The 23,672-nt window shown below is 54.2% G+C and overlaps 1 protein-coding gene across 2 annotated transcripts in view; it reads right to left on the reverse strand.

Annotated features, from left to right (window-relative positions):
• Positions 1-1,353: 1,353 nt before the first annotated feature.
• PTK7 (protein tyrosine kinase 7 (inactive)) overlaps positions 1,354-23,672 on the reverse strand; it is a 34,312-nt gene continuing 11,993 nt past the window's right edge. Inside the window, exons 2-20 of one of the 2 annotated variants that reach the window (XM_064709572.1) lie at positions 13,695-13,988; positions 13,071-13,173; positions 12,383-12,573; positions 11,263-11,410; positions 10,230-10,360; positions 9,717-9,983; positions 9,377-9,510; positions 8,884-9,019; positions 8,671-8,790; positions 8,377-8,526; positions 8,005-8,155; positions 7,552-7,679; positions 7,070-7,273; positions 3,876-4,031; positions 3,462-3,694; positions 2,856-2,936; positions 2,624-2,775; positions 2,368-2,546; positions 1,354-2,172 (exon numbers count right to left, since the gene is read on the reverse strand). In XM_064709572.1, the coding sequence (XP_064565642.1) occupies positions 2,012-2,172; positions 2,368-2,546; positions 2,624-2,775; positions 2,856-2,936; positions 3,462-3,694; positions 3,876-4,031; positions 7,070-7,273; positions 7,552-7,679; positions 8,005-8,155; positions 8,377-8,526; positions 8,671-8,790; positions 8,884-9,019; positions 9,377-9,510; positions 9,717-9,983; positions 10,230-10,360; positions 11,263-11,410; positions 12,383-12,573; positions 13,071-13,173; positions 13,695-13,988 (3,119 nt within the window). In that variant the 3' untranslated portion in view covers positions 1,354-2,011. Of the gene's footprint in view, positions 2,173-2,367; positions 2,547-2,623; positions 2,776-2,855; positions 2,937-3,461; positions 3,695-3,875; positions 4,032-7,060; positions 7,274-7,551; positions 7,680-8,004; positions 8,156-8,376; positions 8,527-8,670; positions 8,791-8,883; positions 9,020-9,376; positions 9,511-9,716; positions 9,984-10,229; positions 10,361-11,262; positions 11,411-12,382; positions 12,574-13,070; positions 13,174-13,694; positions 13,989-23,672 lie in introns of both variants that reach the window. The other variant, XM_064709571.1, reaches the window with a different exon arrangement.

Here is a 23,672-nt window from a genome sequence, read left to right on the forward strand (position 1 = left end):
GCCCCACCAGGGCTCCTGCCAGACTCAGATCTGTCTGTATAACCCCCAAGCCAGGGCTGTGCAGCCAAGTGGAGCTGCTGGTGCCTCACTGTGGCTCCAAGGGACAAACCCATGCTGGCCTGGATCAGGTTCATGCTGTGGGATTGGGGCTTCTTGTACACCACGTGCACACCTTTCCCTTCCTGAGGAGACTGCCAGGACCCTGCCATTGTTCAGAGGAGAGGGCTGCAGACCACATGTGACAGAATATCCCCCAGGGTCCCCATCCAGGCCTGGCCCTGCCAGCATCCTGCAAAAGCTGGAAATCTCCTGTACAAACCCACAACCCACCGTGGGCTGTGGAACAGCCAGAGGTGGGTGCACAAACCCAATCAATACCAGAAGTGGGGTCAGCCAACCAACCTTAGGGAGAATGCCTGATATCAAAGGATAAAATGGAAAAAAATATCTTGCTTAATTTGAAATGGAATAAAACAATATGTGCATTTTGTGGCAACCTTAATGTTTCATGGTGACCTAAAAAAATTTGTTTAAAAGGGCGACAGGTTAGGAATTCATACACAAAAATTCAAACAAAAAAATTCAACATCAAAAGTAAAATCCTTTAAGTGGGAAAGCAGAAGGTAAATCTGCTCCCATTGGCTTCTCTGAATCTATGAATGCACAGTGGTTTCTTTAGTCACTGTGGTGTTTCAGCCAGTGGCAGAAAGTGATAAAGAATTGTGGGCTGTAATTTAATAAACTCTGTCATCCTGCAAGGGTGTGTCTAAACTACTTCAGTAGAAAAAGCCCTGAAGCTGGAAATGCTGCAAGAACTGTGTAGATGTTTTGAGAGTCACTTTTTTTACCGTGTTGCCCAAAATTATGATGCAAAGCCTTGTCCTGTTTAGGTATGCAGGCATCTTCCTTAAGCATAAAGAGGGGTTAGACAAACAAGCTTCCTGAATAATACAGGTTTAATTAGAGTACCAAGAAAAAGATTAGGCAGGTTTCACTTCAGAGATGTGAAAAAGGCATGTGAATGAATACCAGTTACGGTGGGCATTTGGGCTAAGGCCAGCTATCCACAACAACCATGAGTGGTTGTTTGCCTGGAGTTTTGAGAGGGACATTTTCTCTTGGAGAGCAACTCATGACTGCCCAGAGAGACAGCAAGTGCTGAGGCAAAGCGCTCCCTTCAAGGCACCCAGGGCTGGGAGCAGCATCTCAGATTCACCTGAGCAGGGGGCAAAGGGGTTAAACACAGCAGAAAGATGCCTGATGAATGAGGCCCAAACCCTTCCCAGGAGCCATGTGGAGAAAAACCGCTATCTGACAGCAGCGTTTTACAAAGACAAAAAAACAAAACAAAACAAAAAAAAGCGCCTTCTTTATTGAGAGCAGCACGTAAAAACCCAACAAAACCCAACCCTTCTTGGCTGCAGTACCCTCCACTCAAGCAAACAAACTAACCCAACTCTAGGCTGCATTCCAGTAACAGAAATACTATGGTGGGGAGGAGTCAGCGCTCTGGAAGAGGGAGACAGGGGGCTCTGCCCAGAGTCATAAGTACAAAAAAAGGCACAGGGTAACTGGGAAAGGTAGTGAGCTCCTTCATATGCCAGGCACTTTGTGCTCCTGTTGGCTGGCCTGTCCCCATGGGCAAGGGGAAGGCAGGCATGCCTAGCACAGACGGACGGACGGACAGAGGCCAGGCCAGGCCAGCAGAGGTGGATGTGGTGAGCAGGGACGCCCGAGCTCTGCCGTGGGAGGGGCGGCTGCTCCATCCACACCAGCAGCCTGAGGGCACCGGGCTGAGCAGGCAGGGGGCAGGAGGCAGCAAGGGCTGTCTTTGGGACCCACTGGGGAGGGGGCTGGGGCTGGGGTACACTGGCTTGTGCTTTGAGTCCAGCAGCTGCTGATGCTGAGCTGCTCGCTGGCGCATCAGGGGAGTGGGAGTGCCAGGGGCTGCCGGGCACGCACAGACCCCGCTCCACCCCGCCACATCCTTCACCAGCAAGGGCTGGGGGGCTCAGGCTTTGCTGTCGGCTGGGCTGTCCCCAAGGGTGGTGGCAAGCTCGCTGAAGGAGGGCCGGTCCTTGGGGCTGGGGGCCCAGCAGCGCTGCATCAGCTTGGCCAGGCGGGACGGGCAGCCCTCGGGCACCGCGAGCTTCGTCTTTCCTGACTGGAGACCTGGCACGAAAGGAAACATTGGCAAGGGGTGTGACCCTCTCTGGGGGATGCAAGGAGAGCAGCAGCTCTCCATACAGCCTGGGACAGCCTCCCCAGCACTGTCATCATACAGCCCATCTGGCCCCCTTTACCACAAGTAAAGCAACTTGTGCTGTCCCCTACAATTCCAGGGACAGCACAAGGTGCTTCACGTACCTGCTAGCACCTCATCATCTGCCAGTGGAGTGTAGGGCATCTCCCCATGCGTGAAGACCTCCCACATGAGCACCCCAAAGGACCACACATCCGACTTAGTGGAGAACTCATCTTCCAGCACGGCCTCAGGCGGCATCCAGCGCAGCGGGATCCAGGCCTGGCGGAAGTGGTAGTACTCACTGTGGGGGCAGGACAGGCAGGCAGTGAGACCTGGTGCCATTTCACCCCCTCCCAGTCCCCTGTCAGGCTCCCTGACCTGTTGTACACGTCCTTGCTGAGGCTCAGGGAGGAGACCTTGACTTGGCGTTGGGCACTGACCAGGCAATTCCTGGCTGCCAAATCCCGGTGCACGAACCTGCCGTTGGAGAGGTGCTCCATGCCCAGGGCCACCTGTGTGCACAGAGACACCTGACCCCAGAGAGCTGTCAGCACTGCCTGCCCTCCTTAGGCTCCCCAGCCCCAGAGCCCTTCCAGAGCTGCACGGTCACCTTGTGTTTGGTAGTGAGCGGCTGTGGCTTCAGAGACTCATCTTTGCTCTTGGAGATTCTCAGAAACTGCTTCAGGTCCCCCTGGAGATAGACAGCAATTCAGAGTCAGCATCTCCACATACTGACAAGGCTCACTGGTCCCTGCAGTGCCTGGATGTAGCAGGCCCACAGATCCTCATCTCCTGATCCATGGTCCCTGCCTTGTAGGGCAAGCCAGTATCTTGTTTCTGGGCCTCAACTGGCTAAGATTAGGACAAGCAGGCCTGAAATCTCCAGGTTTTTCATGTCTCAAATTTATTTCTCTCCTACAAACTCCAGACTCCTCACAGCCCTTAGCCATTCTGCAGCATGGAGTCACACAACTTAGCTTGTATAGCTGAGCCCAGGACATAAACCAGAAATTAGGAGATTGCAGAGGACAAAGTCGCTTCCAGGTCTTGCAGGAGACCCATTTCCCTTGAGACCCCTCCAGAGGCTGGGAACAGCAGCAAGCTCAGCCTGGTCTCCTTACACCTCAGCTGCCCTGTGCTGCCAGCCCATTGCCACACTCCAGGCCCCTCTCCCACTGCTGTCACATCTCTGCTTCCCTGCTGGCAGGGCCCTTACCAGGTCCACGTACTCCAGGACCATGTAGTGAGGCTCAGCCTCGCGGCACAGCCCCAGCAGCCGCACCACGTTGGCGTGGTTCAGCTTCCCAAACATCTCTGCCTCCCGCCGGAAATCCAGCTGCAGCTGCTCATCCCTCGTCTGCAGGCTCTTCACCAGCACCAGCGCCTCGCCCTCACCATCTTCTGCACCTTTGGCCTTGGCCAGGAACACTTCGCCAAACTCCCCCCTGCCTGCAAGTGTGGGGAAGCACAGAGGAAGGTGGCATGCGTTAGGACAGCAGGTGTGCCTGACATTCCAGGGCTGCAGAGCCCTCTGCACCCAGCACATCCTGATTTCTGGATGGGACACGCTGGGGTTTCAGCCACAGGTGTCCTGCTGGAGTGGGGACACGGGCAGGGTGGCCCAGCATACCCAGGGTTGTGATTGTCTGCAGGTTGGAACGTGGAAAGTGCATCTTGTCCGTGGCGCTGTGGCGCTTGCTGGCCCCAGAGCTGCTGCCCAGGCTGGTCAAGGCCACTTCTTCCTGAATCTCTGCTGTCATCTGCCCATTCTGCAGCAAAGCACCGCCTGCCAGGGAAGCACAGACAGCTGCAGCATCCTGCCAGGCCACACAGTGGAAGATCAGCCCCTCCTGGGGCTCCGACACTCCGAGCACTCCAGCCCCAGGCAGCAGAGTGGCCTGGCCTCAGTTTTTGCCCCATCTCTGGCAGCCCAGCAGCCCTTGAAATCAGATGCTGAGCAATGGCTTTGGTCCCAGAGCCAGCCAGCCCCATCTGGCCTTGTCCATCCCACTCAGTCATCCCCAAGCAGTGGCTCCATCCAAACTACCATTGACAAAACCCTCCAGGGCAGCAGCAGGAGATGGGATGGGCGAGGCAGAGGTGGAGCAGATGGACACTGCTCACTATGGCCCCAGTCTCTTGATATCCAAGAGACTCTCAAGTCTATCTGACACCAGCTGCTGTACTCTGATGTCCCTGCTCCTTACTCACTTCCCAGCAAGCCTTGGGAATATCCTTGGAAGTGCTGAACCTGTAAGACCAGACCAGCCTGGATTTTAACTGGCTGGGTTAAAGCAGTGCTAGGAACTCCTTGCAATCAGCCCCAGCAAGCTTTCTGCACAGGAACTTCACTAGAAACTTCCCTAGCACAAACACAAGCATCCAGAGAACAGGACAAAGCACAACTGCCTTGAGAGAATAGAAAACTCTGCATTTTATAGGCAGCTTGAAGAGAAATGACTGCATAGATGGCAAACCTTGATTTTGAATGTATTTAGTGCTTGGATCAGACCTGGTTACCAGGAAGAGGTACTTTCCATAAGATGAAGGCAGGAGTTGGAATTTAAAGCAGGGAACAGCGCTGAGCTAGGGTCACTCACCCCTCCAGCATCACTACTCCATTTCAGTTCCTCCTGGAATAAGGACTAGGCAAACAGTCACACAATAGGAAATTTTTAACAAAACTAAGACAAACCAGCATGAGGTAAATCCAACAGAGTCCCACTGCCTGCAGTTTCCACCACAGGCTGTTGCATCACACTGTGTGTACATGCCTGCTTACAATGCACGTGTGCAAGGCAGGTACCAGCACATTCTGAGCAGGCCTGGCCACCATGACAGGGACCATGGCTTTGTCACAGGTAGGACTGGAGCTGTGAACACTGAGATATGTTGACTTAAGAGCTATGGCTACTGACATCTGTCTGCTCTCACGTGGTAGAGTAAGATTTGCAAAGATAAAAACAAAAAAACACCACTTACCCTATAAATCAAAGCTGGATGCTCCTCACACTCTCCCTGGTTTTACACTCATTATCAGCAGGACTGCCTGACCCTCTGCTGTTTGCACTCATGACTAATCTGTCTCAAGACCACAAGCCTGAAGCCAAGAAGATAACACAAGACGACCACTGCAACTGTGCCAAAAAAATCCAGAAGGCAGCAGAGTGATGAGTGTGCTGCCACTGAGAGACAGCACCAGCAGGCAGCAACAAGAGGAGCCACTTTGGAGAACACACATGTTCATGTTTCACAGAGCCTGGACAAGGCACTTGGTAACAAAAGGACAGGAGGCTTCATGTATCCAGCAGTCCAGAGAGGAACCAAGTGTGAGGAAGCTGCAGGCTTTGCCCACCTACCTGCTACAGACACAGGAGCATCTCCTGGAGGAGACACTAGCATAGAAATCAGTCCCCACAGCCATGAGCCTCCCCAAATGCTATGTCTGTATTCAACAACAACAACAACAAAAAAGCAGCAGAGCCAGCCATGGATACTGAGAGCAAATTCTCCTCACAGAGTATGTGGCACAGCAAGGATGTAACCTTGGAAAGTAACTGGATGGTCAGGAGTGCACTGATCCACAGGAAATCCATAGCTAAGATCCACTGCAAGTCCATGGAGAGATTAAATCTGTCTGGATCCCAAGAGCACTGGAAAAGTCAGCTGGTGGTCAGCCAGGGAGCACCTGTAGGTACTCAGGCAGGTGCTGGAACACTTTGTGTCACCCAGCTAACAAGGGACCACACGTGCAAAAGGAGGCAAAGAGCCAGATCTTTGAAGACTGTGGTGAATGGAACAACTCCACTAGAGCTGACAGCAAACACAAACCACTTCTCCAGAGAGGCTGTGGAAGGACCAAAAAGGAGTGTAGGGAAAGCTGGGTCTGCTTGTAAGAATGAGGATGCACCTGGCAGCTAACCTGGTTCCAAATGAAGGGAATAAGAAGAGGCAAACTCTAACAGAAAAGAAATATAATAAAGACAGGTTAAGATAAAAATCTGAGACCACCTCAGAAACAATTGAAATAAATTCTTTCCCAGAAAGGGGATGCTGGCCAGAGCCTGCTGGCCCAGGTGAGCTGCCTGTGGCTTTTCCACTGAAAGATCTCACAGTAGAGGCAGATGCAGAGCACAAAGCTGCTGAGATGCTCCTGCATCCCTGCTCCTAGGAGGTTCCCCACAGCCAGACTTCTCTTCTGGAGGTTTGGCTCTGCTCAAAGTGCCAATGCAAGGAGAAAACCAGGAGGCAAAACTAGCAGTTATGTTTTGCCAGGCCCTCACAGCAAATTGCACATGGTCAGGATGTGGCTGTGTGCTGGAGAACTGGGAGGGGGAACATCTGCATTTATGCAGATGGGAGAATGGGGAGATCCAGGGAATTAGGGACACCAAGCTCAACTGCACCCCACCAGTTACAAGCCCTCACTGGAGAGGGAGTTCAGTGACATATCTTCCCTTCAGCACCAGGAGCTGCTGAAGTCTGATTTGAAGGGGCCAGCAGAACATTACTGTTCCATAACACTGCACCAGGGATCCTTCCCTCCCCTGGGACAGTGATCCCACGTGGAGGTGCTGGGATGCAGGAGTGAGACACAACTCAGCAGGCAGAGATGGCACAAGGTGAGGCTGGGATTCAGGTTTCACACTGACTTGCCCATTTCTCACCTGGCAGCAGGTCTCTGCCACCAGGCAAAAACCACAGAGTGAGAGACCATGGGTAAGGAGTCCTCCCATCCCCTGGGAGCTCCCTGCCCCTCAGGCTCTCCAGCACAGGGACAGGGGGCTGTGGTGAAGCCCCGACCCTCAGGCGTACTGGCCTCACCGTTCAGACACTCCATCTCAGGCTCCTCGCCCTCTGGGTGCTTCTTCAGCCTCTTGGCTTTCCTCCTCTTCTTACAGTAGAACATCAGCCCCAGCACAATGATAATGTAGGCAACAGCTGCCCCCACGGAGAGCCCAATGGTCTGGATCATCTTGTAGGGCGTGTGGCTGGCAGGTCCCTCATTCTCTTCTGCTGCTGGCTTGTCTGTGGGGCAGAGAGCATCCAGCACATGGGGGTATGGAGGGATTTCCCAAATCCTGCTCAGGAATGTGCTGGAGGGATGTGAAAAGCCCCCTACCCACTGCTGTGGCCACCTCCTCACCCAACCACACCATACTATGCACATCCCACAGCACACTCTGCTGAATTCCAGTGGGGATGCTGCTGGGACTGCCTGGCAGCCACAACCACAGCCAGAAGCAGGGCCTAGAACTGCCAGGGATTCCAGGAGGTCATGTCCCAGCCCTGGGCACCCTCCTTACCTACAACATAGAGGAATGCCTCCCGGTGCTTGATGTTGCAGCTGTTGCCAGCGATGCAGGTGTATTTTCCAGAGTCCTCGGAGGTGACGTCGTAAATCACCAAGGAGCCATTGGGCATGATCTGAATCCTGCCAACCACACACACAGAGCTCTTGGCAAACACCAAAGGACAGAGGCAGGCCTGGAGCACCTGCAGCCCCACGTCCCCAGTGCCATCAGCTTCCAACACTAAAGAACAGATGACTGCAGCTCAATCACAGCTTGGCAGGCTGTGGCAGAAAGGGAAACCCTGGGGCCAGCACAGTCCAAGTCCTGGCACGTGGAGTCAACTACTTGCCCACCAAGCTATGAACCCAGGATTGCACCACTGACACCCTCACACTGGGCAGGGATGAGGGATACTTGGGAATGTCCCGCTGTGCCACGTGTCAGTTTGGAATGGAGGCTGTGTACCTGGGCAGGAGCTTGCCAGGATCCAAAATCTTGTCCTTCCCTTTCCACTGGATGTGCGGTACGGGGTCCCCCTCTGCCTGGCACTGGAACATGGCTGTGTGGCCTGGATACACCGTTGTGGGCTCTGGCTCCAGCTTGAAGGTGACATAAACTGAAGGCAGAGAACTCTGTCAGCTCCTGGGAATGGTGCTAAGCTCCCACCAAGGAGCACGGCCAGCACGGTGCCACAGTGGTACGTGCCCTCCCAGGCTGCATGCAAAGCCCTGACAAATTGTGAGACACAGCTCAGGACCAGGCCAGACTCTGCTTCCTCTGCCCCCCAGGCCAAGGCAGCCCAGCAGGAAACACCCCTGCCTGCCACAGAGCCCTCACCTGCTACTACGAGCTGCACAGTGGCGCGGATCTCGCCCTGCGGCCTGTTGGAGGCGATGCACGTGTAGTTCCCTGAGTCGCTCCTGCTCACCTTGTGGAAGGACAGGATGCCAGCATTGTGGCTGACATGGGATGGCAGGCTGCTCCCATCTGCAGGACACGACAGCATGGATGCAGCAGTTGTGCAGGACACAGGGGGTCACAGCTGCTTCACCCACGCTGGAGGTGGGACAAGGTGAAGCTCCCGTGGCCTCAGGGTGAGAAGCAGGCACACCACAACCAAATCCCCCTGACCTGTCTTAGTCCACTGGATGGTGGGTTTCTCCCGGCCCGTGGCTGAGCAGGACACTGTGACCTCCTTATCAAACTCCATGCACTGCAGGGGCTGAGGCGGCGGGGTGAACTTCAGCTTCTCTGCAACACACAGATGTGACGTTCAGGCTCCCTGGAGCTGGAGGTGCCACCCCTGCAGCCACCAGGGAGGGACGTGAGGGGCTGCCAGCCTACCCAGCACGTGCACCCGTGCGTATCCCTCGATGCTGCCCGCCGGGGTGCTGCTCACACACTTGTACATGGTGCCGTCGTACACCTCCACGTTGTTGATGCGCAGCGTCCCGTTCTCCGAGATCTCAAAGCGCGAGTCCTGCGCAGAGCGGGGGAAGGAGCGGGGCACAAGTGATGCTGTCACCAGCCCTAGGGTCAGCCCTGCCTTGTGGCACTGCTGGCATGCCACGTGCCACACCGTGCTTCAGATAAACACAGCCCTGCTGAGACCTGCACAGAGAACCGAGACCAGCGGTTCTTGTCCCCAGAAGCACAGGGCTGACTGCCAGCCAACTGTGCACCCACACTTCAGCAGGATGGAGCTAGTGCCAGGAATAAGGCCAAAGTGGGGGTGACAGGGAAGCTGGGCCTAGCAACAAGGTGAGAAACAGCAGCAGCAGGGCAGGTGCCCAGCAGGAGTGCCCACGAGGGGCAGGGGCTTGCCTTGTGGCCTCACCTCAGAAATGGAGACGCCGTTGCGGTACCAGGTGACGGTGGGCTTCAGGGAGGCCTTGCTGAGGCAGTGCAGGTATCCTGGCTTGCTCTCCTCCAGCTGGCTGTCCTTGGGCCTCTCCACCCATTTGGGTACCGCTGGGCACAAAGGCAAAGGGTTACACAGAGCCACTCACTACCCTCTGGCCAGCAGCAGTGCAAACACACAGGCAGTGTGCAACCTGCAGCTCAGCCACGAGAGGTGCCTCTCTGTATCAGTGAGGTAATGAGCCATGCTGCCCAGCTCATCCTAACCCCCTACCCAGCCCCTCCTCTGCTCCCACCCTTTTCAGAAAGTTTCCTACTAGCCACAGTGATGCTCAGCTCCTGTTTCTTCTCTCCAGCCTTGTTGGCAGCATGGCACGTGTAGATCCCTGCATCCATCTCGGTGATACTTGTGAAAATGAGCTGCTCTGCCTCTTGGTACACCCTGCCAGCAGTGGGAACTCGTTCCTGGTTTCTCTCCCACCAGACCTGGGGTGTGGGTATGCCCTGTGGGGCAGGGCAGGACACGCGGTGCCCCTGGTTTGCTGTCAACACCTTCGGGGAGAAGGGCGCCATGTCTTCAATCTCTGAGGGGAACAAGAGACCACAGGGCTCAAAGAGGGCAAGAAGATGTAGCCAACCCACCAACACCATCATTCACAGGGGAGGCACCATTTAAAGGTGAGAGCACACAAACTGTTTGCTCCCCTCATCCAGACAGCAAGGACGAACCACTGCATGTACTGACCCGCTGCTATACTGTCACACAGCTCCAGGGTGACACTGGAGCTCTGGAACCCACTGCCCACCCTGTCACCAGCCCCAGACCTCACCTGCCAGCCGCAGAGTTGCCTTCAGCACCAGAGTCTTCCCCCTCTGCCCGTGGCCAACACACTTGTAGACACCGGTGCTGCGAGTCCTCACCTGGGTGATCAGCAGGGAGCCATTGGCAAACACGGTGGTCCTGGGCACACGGGGAGAGCAAGGGCTCAGTGGGCATCTCTGCAGGACATGCCACAGCTACAGAGCTGAGATGTCCTGCATGAGCCTGTGAAAACAGGAGGGGCCACGCCAAAGCTTCCCACTGCACATAAACAAGATGGTTGGGATAAGTTCTTAATGGAGGAAATGAGCTCACAGAAGTTTTTTTCTTGGTGAAGAGCTGGCTCGCACCAAAAAAATGCATCAGCAAGCAGGAGCCAGTTCTGGGAGCACACAGAGCCAGGAGGGGGCAGGGGACACAAGGTGGCGCCCAGGGGCTGCCAGCACCCAGATGGCACTGCTTGCTTTCCAGAGTCTGGAAGAGATATCCCAGCTCCAGGATCACTGCCCTGCCCTGCAGGCTGCCCCATGCTTAGGCTGCCTGGGGCTTAGAAACACTCCTGGCTCTGGGGATCACCATGCACATGGATGTGGAAGTGCAGGAGAGCCATGGGCCCAGTGACTGCTGTGCAGATGTTGGGGCCTGGGAGGTGTTCCCAAGTCTGGGGATCGCCATGTGTTGGCATCTAATACTGGGACACATCCCTGACTGTGAACTGCCCCAAGTGGGCCTCTGGAGCTTGAGCTTCCCTGGTTCCATAAACCACCACATCTGGGGCTGAGAGACATCCCTAACTGCGGGGCCATCATGCATGGGCATCTAGAAGTGACAGCCTCACAGATTTGTGTGAGGACAAACTGCTCCCTGAGTCCTGTTCAGGTAAATGCCATGCACAAGGACCAAGCCCCTGCTAAACCCAATCCCCATGACCACTCTGATGTTGTGTGCTTGCTCTCCTGTACAGGCAGGGTTTGACCTCTCCCTTCTGGAACACAGTGCCCCTCTCCTCCCAGCCCTGCCCCCATCCCTGGGGTCCCTGTTACTTGGATCTGTTGGTGACAGGGTTGTCTTCAAAGAGCCACTCCTGTGTGGGAGGGGGCATGGCTGCAAACTGGCAGTCGAACATGGCCTCTTCGTTCTTGGTCACAATGAGGTCCTGAGGGACGATCACTGCCTGAGGAAAGCTCTCATCTGCAAAGGCACAGACCACAGGAGGGTGAGGGGGACAGAGGGGCCTCTGGTGTCCCCACACCAGTGCTCTGGGAAAGCTCAGAGAAGAGCTGGGTACGCCCTGCAAGGCCAAAGGAGGCAAACATGCCAGCACAGCTGGAGTTAGGGACTCAGAGCCCAGGAGCTGATCAGAAAGGGAAACCCCTTCTTGTTTCCAGCAGGGCCCTGAGCACCCTGGTTTGTAGGAACAGATCAAAGCTGACACTGGACAGCAAAATTCTCCTGTCCAGTTCCAAATACTCCTCTAATGTCAGCAATTCCTACCCTCCTTAGGACTTTCCTCCAAAGGCCAACAGGGCATTTAGCCACATGGCAATGACTAGCAAAACCAGAAGCACCTACGGCCTCCAGGGTGCTCCATTACAAAAGAAGACAGCATAAATCTGCTTCAGAAAGACACAGGGATGAATTAACACACACAGACAGGGCTGGCTCCAGCCTGGCTGTGGTGGTGTTCACAGGGGTTTTAGGATGAGGGAAGAGATGAGAATGTTGACTTTACGCTTGATTTATTATTTGATGATATATATTATATTAAAACTATACTAAAAGAATAGAAGAAAGGATTTTATCAGAAGGCTGGCTAAGAATAGAAAAAGAATGATAAGAAAGGCTTGTGACTGACTGAGACAGTCTGGACAGCTGGACTGTGATTGGCAATTAATGAGAAACAATTACACGAGACCAATCACAGATCCACCTGTTGCATTCTACAGCAGCAGAGGATGGTTGTTCACATTTTGTTCCTGAGGCTTCTCAGCTTCTCAGGAGAAAAAATCCTAAGGAAAGGATTTTTCATAAAACACGTCTGTGACACCTGGCCAGGATTTGTTGGGCCTGTCTCTGCACAGAGGAAAGCCATGCTAGGCTGAGGTTCCCCTGCAGCAGAGCAGGCTGTGGGCAGGGCAGTGTGACAGTGGGGACACAACTCACCGATGACATTGAGCGTGAAGTTGTCGTGGCTGCAGACGGAGCCGACGGCGCTGCGGGCGCAGCAGTAGTAGAGCCCGTTGTCATCGGGGCTGGCGCTCGGCAGGGTCAGCGTCCGCTCCTTGCTGCTCACAGAGTAGGAGCTGTGGCTCTCCGGGAGGGCGACACCGTCCCGGAACCACTGCCACGAGGGGCTGCAAGACAGGGGCAGGCGGGTGAGCAGGGGCACGGTGCCGTCAGGGCTGCCCCGGGAGCGGTGTGCGGAGGAGACAGCCCAGAGATGGCCCAGTGCCCTGGCTCTCCGTCCCGCCGCCGACACACACACGAAGCCATGAGACATGCAGCCAAGGTGGACGGGACACGACTGGGAAGCAACGGAGAGTGACTGCAGCACACCAAGCAGCTCAGCAGCTGGGCTGTGCCAGCCCATCCTTACTGTGCTCCTCGCTAGGCGGCTCTGGGGAAGCCGTTTGCCTTCTCCCGCGGCGCTCGGCACAGGCTCAATCCTGCCTTTGGCCTTCCCTGACTCTACTGAATTCTTGCAGGAGAGAGGAGGGGAGGTGGGGGAGGAGCAGAAAGAAAAAAGGTGGCGGGGAAGAGGGAGGGGGATAGAGAGAGAGAGAAAGAGAGACCACACAGCCAAGGTGCACGGGCCCCTGGCAGGGTCCACTCCTCAGGAGGCAACCCTTACCGTGGGTGGCCATCGATGTGACACCGCAGCACCACTGTGGAGGAGGGCTGGATTTCGGCTACGCTGGCCGGCTGCTTCAGAACCACACCGCCTGTCTCAATCCCTGTGGGATCAAAGAACACCAACACAGCTGGCTCTCCAAACCTACAGAGCCCAGGTGCTGCTTATTGGTGACTCACCGATAACCAGAGGAGGCAGCAAGGGCACAAGCATGCTTAGAGATACACATGCCCTCAAGGCAGCGTGGAGCAAAGAGACACCCACACTGCAGAGATCCCACTTTGCCCTATGTAGCTGCTCTTTGAGAGTTAAGGTGAGTTCTGAAAGGATCTGCAGTGCTCAGGACACACTTGCTGCAATAATGTCCCAGTTTCATATGCACAAACAGGAAAGGGGACAGTAGAAAGCATCTCTGACAGCCTCAGGGACACCAGAAGACACAAGAGGACTACAGGGCAGGATGGACACGGCAGCTGGAGAGGAATCCTCCATGAGCAGCCCAAGCTGTCCGATCCCCGTCTGACCCACACAAGCATTAACAGACAGCCTGGAAAAACTATTTCCAGCTCTGGCCCTCCCAAGAGAATACTTTTCCCCGTGCACCGTGGGCAGCCCCACACTCACACTTGATGTTGAAGGAGGCGTTGGCCGTGCGCGCCTCCTCCCCGGTGAGCACGTTCCTCGCCAGGCACTGGAAGAGCCCAGCGTCCCGGTGCCGATCCACGGCGGCAAACTGGAGGTTGCTGCCCTCCTTGAAGCGCTGCTCCGTGTCCTGGACGGGAACTCCATCCTGCAGCCACTGGAACTCCACGTCCGCCGGCTCCTTGACCTCGCAGCGGAGGATGGCGCTGCGGCCGTGCAGGGCGTCCTGCGAGTACGGCTCTTTGGTGAACAGAATGCTCGCCTGGGCGCCCACGGCTGCAGGACAGAAAAGGAAGGGCATGTTCAGAGCCAGGGAAGGAGAAGAGTGGATCAGGTAAGCATGAGTCACTCTCAAGGGTCTCCAGATAGTCAGAGCCATGTTAGGAAAAACACAGCTCAAAGCACATGTGTCAAAACTCAGAGTTTGAACAGATCTGTGCTTGGATGCCAGCACAGCTGCTTTAAGCCCGTCTGCAGCAATCACTGGAACAGGGCTGCCTGAGCTTGCCACAGCCAAGGAGAGCCCTCTGCTCCCTGGGGACAGGGGCATTAAGAGGGAGCTCCCACGACCCACTACTGAGTGTCACACTTCCAGCCTGAACAGAAAGATGTCTTGCAATATATGAGCCAGGAAGCCCTGGAGAGCAAGCAGCTTCCTGGACACTTGCAATGGTTCTTTAAGTGCTTCTTGTCCAGTTTTTTGGGATGTGTCCTAAGTTCCAGCCTTGCACCACGATTGTCCCTGATCAGAAACATGCACAGACTGTTTCTAGGTTTTCCTCAAAGTCCCTCTCCTCAGGACTGTGTCTCTGACTCACCTCCGCAGCCCCAGCAATCACCCACAGAAACATTGGTGTGGAACAAGGATTATTTACGTGAATAAACACAGCAGCTGCTGGAACACAGCACAAGAGGATGCAACAGGAACACACCACAAACTTGTGCTGGTGACTCAGCCCACTCTCAAGCAGAAGCAGAAACAACAAACTGCAACAGCTGTCCTGGGGTCTGGCAGGGGCCTGAGGGGCTGGAGGCATCTCTCCACAGAGATGGGAACCCCCCAGAGCCCTCCTTGACACACTAATGCCCATCCAGGAGCTCGGGCAGGGTGCTTCCCTGGGCAGTGCCTGGCATGGCTGCTGAGGGAACCTCTCACACACTCCCAGATCTGGCTGCCCCCACCAGCCCTGCAGGCACTCTGCTCTGGTTACCAGCTGGAAAAGCCAGGGAAGCGAACAAAAGGCAATTGAGCACATGAGGATGGCTCTTGGACTCTGCCAGCAGCACCATGCTCTGCAGGGAAAGGGGCCAAGCCAGGCAGATTTGGAGCTTCTTAGAATGAAGATGAACAAGAGCAGGGTCAAAACAGTGTGTTCCCACCACTGCAGGAGAAACAGCTTCACAGAGTGGCTGCCTGGATAAGTTACATGAGCACTATCAAAGTCCAACTGAAAGTCAGCTCCTCTTTGGACACTCAGCCACATCCTCCTACCTGGCATCTGTATAAAAACCTGGTGAAGGGATACGATTTGACAACACATCTCAGTCAGACAGAGCTAGGGATAAGGAATCCTTTTCCAAAAGAGATATTTTGAAGACCATCAAATTCCAGGAAGCCATAAGAGCCCTTGCCATGCTGGAAAGCCTTTGGAGCCTGCTACACAGTGCAGGGGCCAAGGCAATGCTGCTCATGGGCACCCCGGTGTCAGGCACACATTTCCTGCAGGGCTGGTCCTGCAGCAGCAGCAAGGCACTCAAACAGGGCTTCACACCTGTCCCAAACACATCAGCCAGCAGCAGGGGCTGCATTTTGCAGTGACCCTTCTGTCACTGAATTCCCAACTGAATTTTCTCTGATTCCAGAGCTATGAACTCTGAATTTGGCTGTCCTCTACTGCAGCAGAACAGCCAGCTCCATGCATTTCTCTGGAACCTGTTGATGGTCCTGTTAGCCTGAGTCTCACACTGAGCCAAGTCCCACCAACATGCTGAGCTCCAAGGGTCAGCATGTCCAGTGAAGTCTCCACGGGCAGCTGCCATGCACTCCCCTAAAGGCAGGAACCATCCACCAGTCTGTGACAACTGGCTCATGAACCAGAGATGAACACACGCCCCAAGGTGTACAACGTGCAGGAACATGTGTCACATCAGATCTGTCCCAACCAGAGCACTCAGCAAGGAACCCAGCCTCACTCAAACACAGCCATGTGCTCCACAGCCCAAAAGCTCCAGCGCATCAGGAGCTGAGCTCACACCACAACTGCTGCTGGGCTAAAGGGGCAGCAGGAAAGGGGAACAGAGCACTCAAATCCACTCAGGTTTGAACCTACAGAACCCAGGTCTGTTATTTTCTCCAGACATGCCTCAGGCATATTTCCATCAAACCACACCTGTATGGGACAAAGCACATGCCAAGTGCCAGGGTACACAAAGCTCAGGCAGGAGATGGATCTGTTCTGCTCCAGTGCTGGAGTTTGTGATGAGACACCTCTCTCTGAAGGTGCAGACCATTAGGGTATTAAGATGTTATATTTTAAATACAATAATATTTAAGATGTTCTATTTTAAATTACATGCACTTCTAGCATTAAATCATCAGCATTACCAGTGTAATACCAAAGAGCAGCAGAGCTGCTTTTCAGCCCATCTCTGACAGCACAAGTGAACTTCACTCAGCTCTGATCACTGAGAGCTTCAGCTGCCCAATGGCCAGGGAGGAGGACATGGCTCTGTGGACAAAGGACATGATGGTGGCTTGGCACAAGTCCCACACGGGAAGCAGGGATTTTACCAGGTGTCAGGAAACACTGGGATGCAGCTCCCTGGTGAAACAGGAGGTCTTATTCATATTGTTGTTTTCCATGCTGGGGAAATGGACACAACCATTTCAGCTCAAGCAAGATGCCCGTGATGAACAGCTCATGAGCACAGGTGTCAAGGCAAAATGGGATCTATAAATGTTAAAGTGCAGCAAGAGCCACCAACCTGTGTTTTGTCTGACAACAGCATCCAAGATGCCACTGGTGAACTGACTACACGTGCTGGAAACCATTGTCCCAACCATGTGTCACATTTGGGCTGCAAGGAGAGACCAGGAGCAGCTGGATGTGCTCCAGAGGAATCCTACTTGAGTTTTGGGGTGGAGGACATCAGAAGCCCAGAGGTGGCCACAGCTTTTCACAGTACTTCAATCCAGAGCACCAGGGCCCAGTGCTGGGAGATGGGAGCTGCCCTGGAAGAGCTGCACAGCCCTGGCCCCCAAAAAGGCTGAAGCCAGCAGGGTCCGTGCATCCCCCTCCACCTCCTGGGCTCAAGGAAGCTGTCCAAGGAGAGGGCTGCTGTGTGGGATGCCATTATGCCAGAGTTTGGGTAAAACCTGTACAAAGCCAACAATCTCCACTGCTGCTGAGTAAAGAAAATTAGTTTGTTCCTCTCAGCAGCTGCAGGGCCTCCCAGCTCTCCTGTGTGGCAGAGCCACGGCCATGGGTGGCTCAGCCACTGGAGGCTACCCCAGAGGAGAGAGCAGAGGCAACCCCAGCTCACACTGGACACCTTCCCAGCAGCTTCTGCTGTGGTTTCATGAGCTCATCTGGGCTGGGACACATTGCTGGGAGCTGCTGAACAAAGCAAAACGCTTCCCTTAGTGAGAGTCACCTCAAAAACGATCCAGCAATGCCACATCAGCCTCAGCAGGACAGAGGCAGAGCAGAGCTCTCTCTGCCCCAGCAACACAGCTGGGCCAGCCATGGTCCTGCAGAGCCCACGCCAGCATGGAGCAGCCCCAAATGTGTGTGCTGGCAAACATCCGCCCTCTGCACACGCATGTGACACCAGCCACCCCTGGCTGGGAGAAAAAGAAACCCTCCACACATGTGTCTGGACTAAAACTGCCTCAACTGTGCCTACAGAAAGCTTTTCAGGAAAGCTTCAGCCAGATTAGATAAACATGTTTGAAATGCAGCACGCTTGAAAACACCCAGTGGCCAGTGCTACTCAATTGAAATGCAAAACCCTCCTGTAGAGGTAATAGATAAAGGTTAAGTGAATTGTGCAGGGAGGTTCAATTGGTACCTACAGGTCCTCAGGGTGTCATCCCCACACACCACAGAGCAAATCATCTGCAGGGAGGGGACATGGACTAGTAGGATGCACAAGGATGGAGAGAAGAGCTCAGATCCCATGCTGGCTGTGAGATCATCCTTCTGAAAAAGATGTGAGTGCAGGAACACAGCATCCTTCAGGCAGTGGTACCCTCTGCTCAAAACTAATTTAATTTTTTTAGGGGGGCAAATAGCAGCTTCCCAGGAAAAACAGTGACACTGATACACCTGCATTACCAGTCCTAGCTTCTAACAAGTATATCTCAATTCTATTTTTTGTCTTGGGGTGTCCCCAGGTATTGAATTTGCAGGCACTCCCGATGAGGGGAGAGAGAATGATGGGGAGGACAGGACTCCATCTTATCAGAAGGCTAATTGATTACTTTATTATACCATATTATTCTATACATCCAAAACTGAACCTGCCAAGCACTAAACTCTGCACAAAACTCATGATTGTCACCCAACAGTCCCGACACACACACACACACACACTTGGCCCTGACAGGCCAAGGAAACAAAACCCCATCACTGTGGGTAAACAATCTCCATATTGCATTCTCCTTTTGCACAAACACAGGCACAGCAAATGATAAGAATTGTGTTTTCTTTCTCTCAGGTTCAGAGAATGCAAAACCCAGAAATATTCCTGGGAAGAACTGTGCCTTCCTTTTCTCTGTGGGGAGAAATTTGGGGTTGCAACCAGGACTTGGCCATTGCTAGACTCCAGCCTGAGCACATGCAGAGCCTTTCAGGGTGACAAAATCAACAAAGCCATATCCAGGACAGACTTCTGAGCAACTCTGTGAAGTCAGTCACTGCCATCTGAAGCTCTACAGAGTAAGTTTTCAATCCTGTGGGATCGCCAGGAAGCAAAGAGCTCTCCACACCTCTGGTAGAAGACACCCAGCCCCATGGCAGCCACTCCCTCGAAGGCTGCCACAGCATTAATGCAAGGATGTGGCAGCAGACTCAGCACGGACTGGGAATGTCTTTGGGAATGTTCTAGCTAGAATTCACTGCTTTAATGCCTCAGTGCCAGCTCCATGGCTCACCTGGGCACACCCCAGCACCCAGCACCACCTGGGTGCTGCAGAGCAGCCATGCAAGCTGAGGAGAGCAGGCAGCAATCCCCTGCCCTGCCTGCCAGGCCAGGCTGCCTACATCTTGAAACAATCCAAAATCCCGGTCTCCTTGCCTCACGACATCGCTTGGGAATGCGGCCTCAACCACAAAGGCTTCAGCTGCTGCACAGCCCCAGATTCCTGCTGAGTGCACAGGCACCCCTCTCACCTCCAGCCCTGCAGTGCTCCACATGCCCAGCCCTGTGGGAGATCCACACTTCCATCCACCCCAAACTGCCCCCACCCAGGCATTCCCAGTGTGCAGCTCCTGGGCACCAGCTCCTCTGAAATAAAACAGCTCTGGACAAAAGACAGAGAGGGAAAAGGAGAGGATCCATTTCACTTTGTACCCAAGAGTTTACCAATCTCTGAGACACCACAGGATATGAGTAATCCCAAAGCTGCTTGCAACCAAACCAGGAGCTAAAAGCCTGGGAATGGGATTCAGGAGAGGGCTCTGTGCAAGTATAAGGTTTCCTAGTTTGGAAAGCAAGCCCAGCACTCTGTGCTTCTGCAGCCTGCAGCCCAGCCCCATTCTCCAGCCAGGCCCCAGGAGCATTATTCTGCAGACTTGCTTCCAGGAGCACTTCGACAAAATTCACCCTGGGTCAGCTCAGCCAGATGTGCGAGCCAATTTCTTTAATGCTCTGCACCTGGAACAGCAGCTCAGAGGAGCTGCAATTACTCTCCAGTGCCCAGGACAGCACAGCCCAGAGCACCCAAACTGCATCCATCCTTTCTCCCCAAAAGGGAGCCATCCTCTTCTTCTTCTTCCCTGCCAGCAAAAGGCCTCAGACCTACCCTAGCTATGGAGGCGGAAAACCTGGCTTAGAGGAAACAAAATCAAGACCCAGAAGCACCAAGATGTGATGGAAGCAGCCAACTGCAAAAACTGGCCCAGCCAGCTGTTCTGGCAGGGGATATGACTGGCCAGCATCTGTTTGGCCTCTCAAAGCAGAGTGGAGCTCCCAGGCTCCCATGGCAGAGGCAGGAGCTCTCAGCTGTCCCAGCTCCACCATGGAATCAGGAGTGTGCAGGTCTCAGACCTAAGGCAGGAGCTGAATGCATTTACAGCACCAGCTCAGCACAGAAGGAGACAGAGAGCTCTGTAACACACTGCTGAACATCTGCTCCCTGTCCATCTCCATTCATAGCTAGCAAAGATGCCATGCTCCCTGGGAAGCTGCTCCCCCTGGCTCCCCAAACCTGCAGGGCCCTTGCAGCACCCCAGCAGTTCACCAAAGGAAGACCCTGGGCCCCTTGTGCAGCCACACAACATATCTTCCTGCAGAAGAGAGACCAGTGATACAGCTGGGAGAGAGCAAGCTGGCCTGGCCAGAGATGCCCCAGTCCCCACCTCTAACTCGAGGTGAACAGCAGGAGAAGCCTCAATCTACCCCCAGGCTGCAGCACTTCAGATTCAGACTGAAAGACCAGGATTAAGAGACCATTCCACCACTTTTTAATTGAGTTACCAACTCTGGGTGTGCCAGCTAAGTAACAGAGCTCAGCAAAGCAAGGTGGCAGTGACAGCTTTTAGCCCCCTCAGATCCATTCTCAATACATGAGCACCCCACCATACCCACACTGTGACCTTCATGCTTCTGCTCACACCACTGAAGAAACAAATTGTCCAGCAGCAGAACAGGCTGTTGCTCTTTGATGAGAAACCACTAAGGAAAAGGAGGATTTGGATAAGCTAATGCACTCCCTCCCAGCTCTGTAAACCTCCAACAAGGCAAGGCAGACACAGGCAGAGCTGCCACTGCACCCCCCAGCTGCATGTTTGGCTGCTGCTAACCCCAAGCAAAACCAACAATCCAGAACCACAGCTTGGAGGGTGGCTTGGCTCCCTGCAAGCCCAGGAGCAGAGCTGGGGGCCACAAGAAAGACAGTCCCCAAAGGAAAAAGGGCAGAAGAGACTGAGAAGCTCACACTCAGGACTAATTTATCACCTATTCTCTGAGAGAGATATCCGGCCACAGCAGAGGCGTGGTGTCAATGGCAACCATGGGCACATGTTCAGAAAATACCATGACCTGTGCTCCATCCTAAGGACAGCAGGGATGGTGTTAGGGCTTCTCACAGGTTTCAATATCACACTCCCAGAAAGCATCATCAAGCAGGTCTTGTCTTTAGGAGCAACTTAAACATCACTGTCTGCAGGCAGCAATTCCTTCAGCTGCCAAGTCCTCGGGAATGGCTCCAGCACTTGGGCTTTGCTTTTAGTCACTCTTGGATCAAAGAGCAGCAAACTCTGTGCTCAAGCCCTGGCTTGCTTCCAAAGGCTGGGCAATGAAATCACTGAGCTAGAGCATCCTGAGCTTGCTGGTCCAGAGGACCTGACAAGCCCTCTGTCAGAGCAAGGCTGCACTGCCTGCAGGCAGGTTTAACTCCTCGTGTGCTGTGTGTGCATTGCTCAGCACCAGCTCAGCCCATGCAGCCTGGGCAGCAATTCCCACAAGGGAGAAACTCCAGACACTGAAGTGCTGCTGATGCTCAGCACTGCAACTCTGCCCTGACAGCCTTTTCTTCCTGCTGCAGCCAGGCACAGTGCCTCTGCCCACATTAAACCTATGGGGGCCCAACGGGCTTGGCATATCTCTCCTGTTCTCCCTCATCCCCATCCACAATTGCCATCCTAAGCTATCAGCAAGCACTTTGCTTGCCTGCAGTGCCTGAGATCCTTCTAACCCAGCAAACAGCCACATCTCCAGAGCAGGAGAGCCCCAAAGAGCAGCAGGCAGTAAAACCACTCACCTGGCCTCCTGTCCTGTCCTCCCTGCCACCACTGGATCAGCCAAGCACTTCATTCCTTGATCCTATCTCCTGCTCCCCATGCCCTGCAGCCTACAGGACACAGAGTGCCCCAGAGCAAGCAGAGCACACCAGCATCTGCTCTTTGTCCCTGTGAGGCTCTCAGTGAGCACAGGGCCCCATACAGACCTCCCATTCATGTCTCCAGCAAGCCATGTGTTTCCTGGCACAGCTCATTACGAGCACGCTCTATAAAAGCAGATTTTTGGCATGCCAGAGCAGGGAACGACACACGGGTCAGCTTTTCCTCTGTGCTGGTCACAAGCACAGAGCCAGCAGGCTCACTTGCACCAGCTGAAGCCATAAGAGAAGCAAGCAAGGAAAATCATGAATGCTCAGGAACGTGAGCAAACCCTCCCCTGCCTCCTGGGCAGGCCCCTGGAGCCACAAAAAGCAGCAGCTGAGAGCAACCCAGCTCTTCCACTGCTGGAGCAGCAGCCAAGCCAAACACCCAGGGATATTTTGCATCTCCAAATGATTTCCAGCCAGAGCGATCCTCCATGCGAGAGGTTCCAGTCCAGAAAGGCTCTCTTGCAATAAACCAGCAGGCCAGATGGAAATGGTTTGATTCAGGCAAGGGGCTCTGAGCACAGAGAGCAGCACAACATCTGGAAAGTCTTTGGGCACTCAGCATAGAAGGTTTTTAAAACTGCATCTTTTCCCATTCCAGTTAAAGGAAAATCAAAAACTCACTCTGCACCCGGGAAGCAATCATGGGCACAGAGCAGCATTTCCAAGGAATGCTCTGCTAGGGAGGCAAGAGAAACTGGACCAGTACTCGGGAGCTCCAGGTCATGCTGTGGTGGATCTAGATGACTGGGAACTTGGGAAAACATCATCTCTTTGCCCCTGTGGTTGTATCATACACCTGGATCCAGCAGCTCTGCTGTGAGAGTGTGGGGTGTGCTCAGATGGGCACTGAACCTCTGCCTTTGGGGCAGTTCACTCCACATTTGCCAGAGACATGATGCCTGCACAGCATCACTGAGCTGGCTCCAGGTGTCCCACAGCAACTCTCTCTGCTGCTTTCTGTGTGGAACACAACCCAGAAAATACTGAGAAACCAATTCTGCCCTGCAAAGAAAGCTTTAGAATGGGAAAAAAAACCCCAAAAAACAAGGAAAGGAGAAAAAGCAGCAACCACTTAGCAATTTAGCCTCCCAAAAACTGTTCAGAGACACTGCAAGCTTTGGGGTGTCCCTATCCTTCCAGGATTCCACAGATGGGAATGGCCAAGCCCAGTTTCTGAGCAGTTATCACAAGAAACCAGAACAAAGCCACTGGTGTTTGAATCAATTGCTGGAGCAGACACTGAGGCAGCACTGCCAGGGATGTGCTGGGGCACAGCTGGCCCTGGAAGAGCTCACTGCCACACACAGCCCCATCCCAAGGCAGGCAGGTGCTGCTCACACATCTGCTGCAGGCCTTTAGAACTGACAGAAAGGCTCAGCACAAGGACACTGAGCCCAGGAACCAGCTGCAGACTCTGGCAGCTGCCAGCACATGTCAGGACCTCACTCACTTGCCCAGCTCAAACCAGTTTGGGGCTCCCTTCCTCTGTTCCTCATGCTGCCCTCCCTACTTCCCCAGCCCAGACCCTCTGAATCCCAGTCCTCTCCCCAGCCACACATCCCACAGGCTTGCTCCTTCCAAGGCCATCCCAAGCTCAGTTTCCTAACTCTGCCATAACCTTTACAGCAGCAGTGAGCAGAGACCCTGCCCTCCTGTGTGCCCAAAGCCACTCCAAAGCAGCAGGATGTGATGACACCCTCTGAAGGCAGGGAGAGGTGCCTGGGGAGTGAGGGAACAACGAGCTGCTCCTCTGGCAATGAACAAGAACAGCAAGCAGGGGTGCTACTCTGCAGTCACAGAGCAATGGGAGTGTTTTGGGAGGTTCCCACTCATTCCCAAGCCAAGCA

The sequence above is a fragment of the Zonotrichia leucophrys genome, chromosome 3 (genome assembly GCF_028769735.1).
Source record: "Zonotrichia leucophrys gambelii isolate GWCS_2022_RI chromosome 3, RI_Zleu_2.0, whole genome shotgun sequence".
Lineage (NCBI taxonomy): Eukaryota > Metazoa > Chordata > Aves > Passeriformes > Passerellidae > Zonotrichia > Zonotrichia leucophrys.